General features: G+C 31.6%; 1 protein-coding gene across 1 annotated transcript in view; it reads right to left on the bottom strand.

Moving 5' to 3' along the window:
• The window catches only part of LOC100162346 (uncharacterized), a 34,862-nt gene extending 27,020 nt beyond the window's left edge, over positions 1-7,842 (bottom strand). Inside the window, 1 exon segment of the mRNA NM_001162055.2 lies at positions 7,620-7,842. Coding sequence (NP_001155527.1) covers positions 7,620-7,691 — 72 coding nt within the window. The 5' untranslated portion in view covers positions 7,692-7,842.
• Between the last annotated feature and the right edge of the window lie 3,066 nt (positions 7,843-10,908).

Below are 10,908 nucleotides of genomic sequence, written 5' to 3' on the forward strand. Positions count from 1 at the left end.
GCGTGTGTACGTCATGTGAAATATGTCAACTACAGTTTTGCGTGTTTGTTTATATTTCACCGGTAATAATAATTATCAGTCCTGTAAAGAATACTTTTAAAAAGTACTTGAGTAAATACTCAAATACATTTTTTTAAAAGTATTTAAGACACTACTCAAATACTTTAATTGTATAGTATTTCAAATACTACTCAAATACTTTTGGTTTTTTAAGTGGGTTTGTAATTTTCGTAATATAAACACATAGGTAGTAGGTTATCTAATAGTTATCTAAAAGTTTAAATGGAATATTGTTATTCAATAACTATTTTTAGAAATCTGGTTTTCACAAATCTTCGGGCTTCAGCTAACACTGAAATACAGAATATTAAATAAAACTATTATTCAATTATTGTAGTTGACAATGATATTTTTCCAACCAATTATTTCGAATAAAAATAAAATGTTTGAAATAAAAAGTATTAATAATACCAAAGTATTCAATACCTAAAAGTATTTTATACAAAAAAAAGTATATATAGCCAATACCATTCAAAATTCACCATGCTGAAAGTATTTAAAAATTTATTCAATACTTGAAAAAGTATTTGAATACTTTTACTCAAATATTTTACATGACTGATAATTATACACATTTTATTAGTCTCTCCAGCGGGGCTCCCGAAATTATTGCTATTCCGACGACGATATTTTTACAGCCTTTTCTCATTAAGTTAACGTTTGTACAATAATAATAATAATAATTATTCCACCCGCATAATCATATTTTCATTAATTATTCGTATTGTGTGAATTTTGAATAAGTTTTGTCGAGCACTTAAAATGTACAATACCCACCAACCAATCCGTCGCCGGCGCGCGCAAAGAACTTTAATAGTTTGATATGTGTATACTTGCTACTAGTTGCTAGTTGCTGTAAGTAGCAGAACTTATCAGTTATCATAATATAAAATGTAAGAAATGAATAATTATAATTGAACCTCCGTCTTAATGTAATACATATATATATGATGATCCATTTACCGCATGCCACTCATTATATTTCAGAAAACTGCATCAACGTTTATAACTTCATAAATAATTTCAAGTGGTTAAAAACTATTTTTATCATTTTTTATATTTTTTACTCTTTTGAAAGACATCATTTATAATACCTATTTAAAGTTTTGATGAGCGTGTAGTAGACCAACATTTTGTGGAGTACGGTACCCCTCCACTCTGCTCATCTAAGCTTTAAACACTTGCCACAATAAGATAATACATCAAATGCAATCCAAAAAATATTATGCTTTGTAATAAATAACTAATAAGTGAAACACTTGTTGTCATTTGTCATTGAAAAGAGTATAGAAAAACTTTAAAAATGATAACGATACAATTTTTTTTTCCAAAAATACGACTTCTAAAAAATATATTCAAAAACGTTAATGGTTTTTGAAATATTGAATGTCATACATTCTTACGTTAAATGGTTCATCTGGTATAATAATATATATGTAATTATGGTCCTCAGGCGCGCAATCGTATTAGTTTGTAAACGCAAACTATACAATTAATGCAATATATTCCAATTTGTAATCTCTTTTGTACAACAATTTTCCGCACGCCGCAGAGTTGGTACAATAATATGTCTTCGAACATTCGTCAAAGCCGGCACAAAAAGATTCTATAACTTAATTTTCGATTGCATTGGAATAATAATAATACAATTATGGGAACGCGTTTGAACGTCGGGGAAAATTGTAATCAGCTCTACAGCGTTTCTCTCGAGTCATCAAAGCGTATATCGCTGTTGGTGCTATCGCATATCGATTAAAACCGATGTCATAATATTACGATTTAGAGGCATGATGGCCGCGCAACGGATGCAAAAATATTTTAGATGCCCTCTTCCAGTTGACCTAGTACTTGTGTGAAAATTAGCCCCTCCCCCTCCCCAATATTAGTTGATATCAATATCCTCCAATTTTTTGTTTGTCTATGTCCTCGTAGATGGAGTTTGTAAAATCATAGAATGATAAAAATACTTATGTAAATCTCAAGTATAGGTAAAAATATAGTCAATAATGGAAAATATCTCAAAACTCACTTGAATATAATAATAAAATTCAAATTAAATGTTCTTATAGCACTTATAATAAAATTATAACTTGAGTTACTTTATCAAATGTTTTCATCGAAGCCAAAATCAACAAATTTTTCTTATACTTCCAAGTTGCAATATATTATTAGGTATGTAATTAATAAAATTTACAAATATTAAATTTAAATCAGCAAATATTTTTTTTTGCCCTGCTATTGGTACATTTATTTATTATTAAGTTGATGTCTAACACCCCGTTTTAAAAATATTATTATTTATCATATTACTTTGTGATAAGTTAGAAAAAAAATTAATTATTATTGTCTACTATACTTTTGAAATACGTTACACGCGTACTTACACTCATCGTATTATTATTATTATTAATATAAATGTTGCAGGAATTGTCGGGAACAATTTATTTTTGAAATACACAATTTGTCTGAAACGTCATAACTATAAATAATGCTTTGTGTGGTAAAAAATAATATAGGAAAAAAATGTTTACGATATAACCCGAGGCCTGGGTAGGTATAAAAAATATGATGTCCTATGGTTGCGGCACAACATCAAACTACAGCAAAGGTAAACGCAATCGTGACGCATTTATGGAAAATGTGAATACGCAATTATTACAGTTTTTGTATAATATTATTATTATCATCGCACATAACTATTGAAATGACTTTTATCGAGTGCTAGGTACATATTTTAAATCATATTATACAAGTTCTTATAACGAGTTTTCGACTTGAGGTAATGCAAATCGGAAAACTGCACCACGTACGATTGCCGGCGAGATGTGGCTTGCAATTTTCTGAAATTGTGAAAATCAGATTTCAAACGACGTGACTGTGTGAAATGGAAACCATAAATGTATAGATAGGTAACCAATATAATATATCCGTGGCGTGGCGTGAAAAATGTGAAATACGGTAGGTAACAGCGGTATCACGGGTTGGTGTCCTTTGTAGGGATGTGATGGTTATCCTGCATCAGCTGATTTTGGTTGGTCATATGTGCAATTTGAGGGGAGGAACGTTAGGTGATACATGTATCCAATTAGTTGTTACTGTAAAAAATTACTATGTTTCATCAGTAGTGAGATGGATGGTAAAAATTAGCTTCGGGTTGCTAACGTTTTTCAATTAGTTGTTACTGTAAAAATGTCTATGTTTTATCAGTAGAGAGATGGATTTAAAAATTAACTCCTAGTTGCTAACGTTTTTAATACGTTTTTTTTTTAACGTTTTAATACGTGGTGAGTATTTATTACAGAAAAAATACCGCCTGGGCGAATAAATATTATGAATAGGATTAATACTTTATACGTAAGCTAATTAGTATATTGTACAATAATGTACCTATATAGATTGTCCATTGAAAAATTGTCACATACAAAATACATAATAAATAATTAATAATGAAATTTTAAACATATATTGATATAGTAATATAATATAATATACAGTCAACACTTACAACAATTTTGCAATTATTAAACAAAGTCATATACGATATATACATAATAGAAATAATAAATGATGAACCCTAGTTTTAAATATGTTCGCATCAAAGCCGCCATGCTTTTACTTTAGCAGGTAAAAATAATTACACTCGCCCAAACAGATTATTAATAATTGTTTGGTAAAATTAATACCTCCAAACGATCAAACGACCACCGCCACCCCTTCCCCTTTGGCTTTTATTCCCCATACTTTTTTACATATTATATAGGTACACTTAAAACATTATTAATAATGTCATACAGAAATTGTTTAGGAACTATTTATTTTTCGAAATAACGATAATATGATTCACGTCGTAATAACTTTTTTTTTCATCAATATTTGTTTATATTTAGTTAAAAACGCGAACGATATACAATTCTAGGGACTTGGTCATAATATTATTCTTTTAATGCCCACCGTGGTTTTTTTTAGCACCACCTGCAGCACCCTATACTGCCCGATAGTCGCGGCATTGGATTAAAACACACCCTGCGAGTCGCACACGATATAATAATAGATGATTAATGAGATTATAAGAAATCGAAAATGTTTCGATCCATCACTTCTCCAGCGTTCTAAAAAAACGAATTTTTACCATCAACCTTGGGTCGATACTCGATTGTATAAATAATATATATATATAGTATAATAATATTATTTAATATTACGTCAAGTCGTCAATACCTAAATATATTATTGTTTTCAAACACGTGCGTGCTTCCCAGTCTTAGATGTTTTGACAAATGCATTTGGGACACTGTAACTCAACACATATGACCCCATTAACTGTAATAGAATATTGTGTTTTCCAGAGCACTTAGGGAATTGTATTCGTCTCGGGTTTCTAACACACACGTTTCCGTAATGCATGCGAATTTGTATTAAAACTTCGACGTCCCCCGAACGCGTAACCGTTTCGCGTGTGGAGGTACCGACTAGAATATTTGTATTATTATAATTATCGTTATTTATATATAATATAGGGCGCCTGGAGGTGTTTATTATAATATTATAACATCCGTATGATAACATGCATCATGACGTATTAACAGAGACTATATTATATCGGTGGTTTTTCAATCGACTTAATTGCACATTTCTCTGTAACTTTTCTCGTATAGCTCAAATACTTAATTATATCGCATCCTCGTGCTATGATTTTCCGTAAAAAAAAAATACTATTAACAATCATCGAAATCGATTGACGAACACGCGATATATTGTAAGACTACGCACGCGTATACCTAAACCTACACATCGATATAACGGTCCAAAAATTTCAGAGTTTTGCACACCTATTATAATAATATTATTATCACGAGAATATAGCGTCTAACACGCGCACAATATAATATAATGGCATATTATTATGATAATATATCATTATATTATTATTATTTTACTATAATATACCACTGTTTACGTCTCGCACGCGGGTTAAACGGAGAACGCCCATTAATAATATTATCATTATTATAATATTGTACGACGAGGCACGTATATTATATATTTTCAAAGTTCATTTTTACAAAGCAGCCTTGTCAACTGTTAATACCCGACTGAAAGTCTGCTGTATTATTATATTATTCTTTCTGCAGACTTGTGTATACATGTATATATAGTATACAATAATATTATATAAGCGTATTGTTTTATTATATGTCGTCACGGCGTGTACGAGGGAGTTATTACCGGAAGAAAAACACATTTTCCACCTAGGATTAAGCACGTATTATATATAATAATAATATACTTTTGTAAGACATTGCAAATGTATAAAAGGGAAAATTCAAAATAATATACATTAAAGTATCATCCGACGCCGTGTTATACACCTATATATTATTATTATGTTCTGCGCAGCATTTAGTTGGCAGCTGCTAAAGTTTAAAAAGAAAAATATGTATAATATATATATATATATATACGTATGTATATAGGTACGACAGGTCGTCATCGCTAAAATGTTTTGAAATATGATCAGGTATTATATTACATAATATTGTATAATATATTATGTACCTCATCTTCGGTTCGATAAAATTCGAGACACGGACGCGTTGATAGCGTTGACGCGGGAAAAAAATTGTATTTTATGCGAAAGCACTTTTGTTAAAATGCTCGTAGGTAACAAATGAGCAAACGTCGTATCGAGTCAAACGACGCATATAAATATAAATTTTATTATTCTCTCTCGCGAAAACGGGACCAGCAATAGTATAAAGTATAATATAATAATAATAATCTCTCTTATTATTATCTATATAATTTAACAGCTGAACTACGCATTATAGATTGTTTTCGAACAAAATACGGTTAAACGTTACGATTTTCAAGTTTTGGTCGGCATAAGATTTAGTTCGTACAAGCGTGCAGGCGAATGTAAGCCGACCGTTTTGACTGACTTTTGGCGCAGTTTCATAATATTATTTTGAATTTTGGTGGAACAGTACACCGGTTAAGGCAACATAAAAGGTAAAATATTATATTCGTGCATACCCTCCTCCTCTCAACACGACTACTCGCCCACAACTACAGTGGTTAATCTGTTTTAAATACGTATATAAATATATGTGACTAATGGCCGTTTATATTATATTACACTGCAGCAGTGCAGAGTAAACGTTTCTACGATGACATTTTTTGGAATATGTAATATAATAATAGTTATGTATAAATTTAGTTATAATTATTCCGAGTTTTTTTCTAACGTTTCATAAAAGTTTATTTTTTTTCGTACTAAATCATTTTAAGAGCATATGAGCCATTAAAGACAAAACATATTAATTTCATATTTAAACTTCAAACGTATATTTCGTCAAAAAAATTTAATAATGAAACATTTTTTGCTTTTCTATAGTTTTTTTTTTATCATGAATACAAAATACTGTGAATTAAAATTTTGAAGAATATGTTTTTTTCAAAGGTTATTTCACTTAAAAATATTTTTAAAACTACGTATTTTACTATAATGTTCTTGTTTGCCTATATTGAAATAACCACAGAACATCTACCACTCTATGTCCATTGTCCGTATATCGTGGAGTTCAGTGGTGGTTTTACGGGCTGGGTGACATAATAATGGATTCCATAATATTATTTAAGTACAAAGTATGTGTATATAGCACATTGAATTACTTCTCAAATAGGTACCATCAACGAAAAAAAAGTAAAGTGTGTATAATATGTAAATGCAAAATATTTTCTCGCTCTCCCATTCTTAGGACGTGTCAAGAACCTCTCCTGGAGTGTATACCTATATTATATAATAATATGAACCAATAATATTTCGTAAAAGTTTGGAAAATTAAATAATAATGTAAAAAAAAAATCACAATTCTTTGGTTACCTTGCTCATTTCAGAAGCCCGAATGATTGATCATATTTTTATTGCGTTGTAATAATATTGTGCTGTAAATTTAAATTCGTGGTATTTGTGTCTAACGGCGAATAAATGTATAAAAGAAAAATATTAAATATAACGAGTTTGTATTGTATTCCTTAGGAATAATGCTCGAATGTCTGAAATCGAAAATGTCGGTTAGGTTGAATGCTTATTCGTTTTTATTCAGTTATGTATAAATATTAAGCATATTATATATATATATATATATTGTGCGATGGTGTCTGCAGTTGTAACTTATAATATTATAATGATATATTATGCGTCGTCCAGTAGGTATATTATGAAAATATTTAAGTGCATTGAAAATCCTGCGGGGGGCGATAAAATGTACGTGTTCCAGGTTCCTATATTAATAATAATAACGCGACGGTTATACCTGTTGATGTAACCGTCTTTTGTGGAATTTCTCCGAAGGTTGTACGTATTATATCGCCATTCAAAGGCACGCAACTTACTGCTATTATTATTATATATTATAGTCCCCGCGCAGCTGAATGGGAATATAAGTAACAATAATATAATGATGATAATAAAAAAAATAAAATATGTCTACAATAATAATATAATAATGTAAGGGTGGAATAAATCGTTTTTCAGGGGTTGTGAGTGCGTGTCTTACCGGCGGCAACAGCAGCAGTGGCGAAGCTGCGACGGATATAATACACACGACCAGGTAGTTCGTCCGAATCATCACGATTCTCCTTCAGGTATGTGTATTATTATGATATCTTCGACACGTACTCTTTATTATTATTATTATATGTTTGTGTGAGTAAAGAATGTGCGCAGTGGTATGATTGCAGCGAGTCGCCCGACGATTCGAATGTCCGTACACAGACTGAATAGATAGTATGAAGGCCGGTGTACGATGTAACAACATTTTTGAGTCAAATGGACAAAAAAAAAGAAACGAATTAATTTCGATACGAAAAACCACGCGTGTACACTAGATTAGATACAATTGTCTTCGTCCCTACACTTATTCGTACCTGCAGCACTATACAATATAATGTATTATGATATTATATAATAACGTTACAATATTATAATGTCCATCGCGTCCCTACATTATGATATTATACACCTCGCATTGTTCGTCGTTATCTACCCCTGCGGTTAGCCTCGTGCGTTGCTCCAGTTTGTTTATTTTTATTTCTTAACTACGGCGTAGGTAGGTCGTGTAGGTATACGATAGATACATAATAACATTGTTATAATATTGTATGCACTCGCTGCTGTTATATTATATTATTATATATAAAGCAGCTAGCACGTCATGTGCGGGTGGGAATTCCTGCCGATTGGAATTGCGATATTATAATACATATTATATTCTGTGATATTATGTACCTACCTACATTACACATTTATATCTAAACATAAATAGGCAGTGGCGTTATTTCGGTTTTTGAGAGAGAGAGGCAAAATATTTGACCAGCCCTTAATAAAACTGAAAGAGAACCTAACAATTACATTACAATTATTGCATTTTTATCTCAATACAAATAGCCTTCTTACACAATTTTATACTTACTAGTTGGTATTATAAGCATAAAAACCCCATTTTTTTGGGATAACAATGACTAAATAATTAATACATATATAGAGCGATATATCTAAATATATTACCTATTAGCTATGAAGGCCCAAAACTAGCCCATCCCGACCCGACGTCGGCCAGCTAATGACAAGGGGGGAATTCCCACCCTAGCCCTCCCACCCCAAATGACACAACTGCATATTATAGGTATGCACAACAATAACGATAATAATGGTAATAACAAAACGCGCATCGGAAACGACCTGCAGAGAAATCTGCTTAGGGACGACGACCAGTCTATTCGTATATTATAATAATACGTAGGTAATAATAATTATTTTAATTGATCACCGGAAGCCGATCTACGTATAGGTCATATCGTCGAGATGTTGACACATTTATTATCCGAAATAGGCAGTGCGCAGCAGAGTGTCGTTTCAGGAATCCGCGCTTGTGCTGTGTGAATACAGAATAGAGATCAAACACGACCGTAAATAGTATAGGTATATATACCCAATACCCATATATTATTATATGTGTGTTTAGACTATTATTTATACAATAATGTAATATATTATCGAGTACATAGAAGGAGGAGGAGGAGGAGCAGCAACAGCAGTAACAGTAGTAGTGACGGTCATTAGCAGTATATAACATCAGTACTATAATACTAGTACAGACTGCATATGTACCTATCTATATGTAATATGTATCTATCTATATATATAATATATATATATATATGTAGAGTATATGATATGATATAGGTATATAACATAGGTATAATAATATGAATGCGTTTCAATGACCGTAAATGTAATGTGTTTGCAATGGTATATTATGTTATATCGTGTATGTATGTGTGTGTGGTCCGAGCGGAGCCCCTTCCGAACCCCCTCCCCCAGGGCACGCAAGCACAAACACACATTACATGGTTTTTGTCTAGCGGTAATAATATATTATATATATACGCACATTACGCACACGCGTTTTTTTTTTGCGTCTAAAGTTCGTGTGCGGCAAGTTTTGGAAAACCGCAATATTCGAAAGATCCGCTGTAGTACACAGCATACGTATGCGAGTATAATATATATAGTAGTTTCAGTAATAGCGACCAGTTTAGAAATAGTACTATGGTGATCGTTGTGTGTGGATTTCTCTTAATTACACACGCAGCAGCTGTTGTTATACGATTTCGAACGCCATAAATAACCGGACGCGCACCGGAAGTGTGGTTTTTTTTTTTTGTTTCCCTCGGCGCGTTAAATTTAATTTTTGCGATTGTCGCGCACGAAAGAGATTTGCCTCGGTGGCAAGGACTCGGCGCGAAAAGCTCATAACCATAATGATAATAACAATGATAATAATAACAATAATAATAGGGGACCGCGCGCGCCTTTGTACAAATAAATTATACAACTCGACTTTATATTTGTATTAAAATACTATCGCCCGGGATAAAAACCGTTGAGAAGCGCTCTAATTATTGTCGGTCAGACACAATATTACCATATATATTATGGTCATAACGTGTATGCATTCGTACGAGTATTATATTATATTATTGTGATGGAATAAATGTATAATAATTAATGAATAATATTTATACATCGCTTTCGTTGAAGAGTGCATAATACTTATTAATACGTGTCAGTGGCGTATTTAGAAATTTGTTATGGGGAGGGTCCAGATAATTTTCAGAAAACAGAGCCGTGGGGGGGGGGGCAAAGCCTCCCACACCACCCAATTACTCTTTATTAAATAAATATACCATATTTATAAGACGATTTAAAATTTTCGAGTTTTTAATTGGTATTAAATAATAATATGTACAAAACAAATTTAAAAAAGCAGGTAAGAGGATGTTGCTCTACTGTACAGTAGGTTACAAGTGGGTCAATGTATGATGGATTGTATTACACTTGAATTCAATGATATAATAATATCATTGTAAAAGGAAAACGATTCTGAGCGGAGATAGTTTGTCAGTCTGGATATTTTATATTGTTATTATTTATTATAGCCCGTAAGTTGAATTAATATTGAAATTAATTTTTTGTTTATATTCTTTATTTTTTTTATTGTCTTTGATGATAAACAATGGGTTAGAAATTAAAATCCCATTTTTAGAGGTGTTTTGTAATTTGTCGGTGGTTTTTCCCGTGACATTAAATAACTTGAGAAAATCAAAAAATGACCTGCTTAAAGTACCATCTTAATCCAATTTGCTAAAAGATAAGATAGGTACTACATATTGAAATCAAAGCACTCCTTCTGGTAGACAATCTGTATACAGGATAAAAAAAAAAAATAAACACCATTGTAAAACCACTAGCTTCATCGCTCCGCTCAGAATCTAATATAGTTA

This window comes from Acyrthosiphon pisum, chromosome A1, assembly GCF_005508785.2.
Source record: "Acyrthosiphon pisum isolate AL4f chromosome A1, pea_aphid_22Mar2018_4r6ur, whole genome shotgun sequence".
Taxonomy (NCBI): domain Eukaryota; kingdom Metazoa; phylum Arthropoda; class Insecta; order Hemiptera; family Aphididae; genus Acyrthosiphon; species Acyrthosiphon pisum.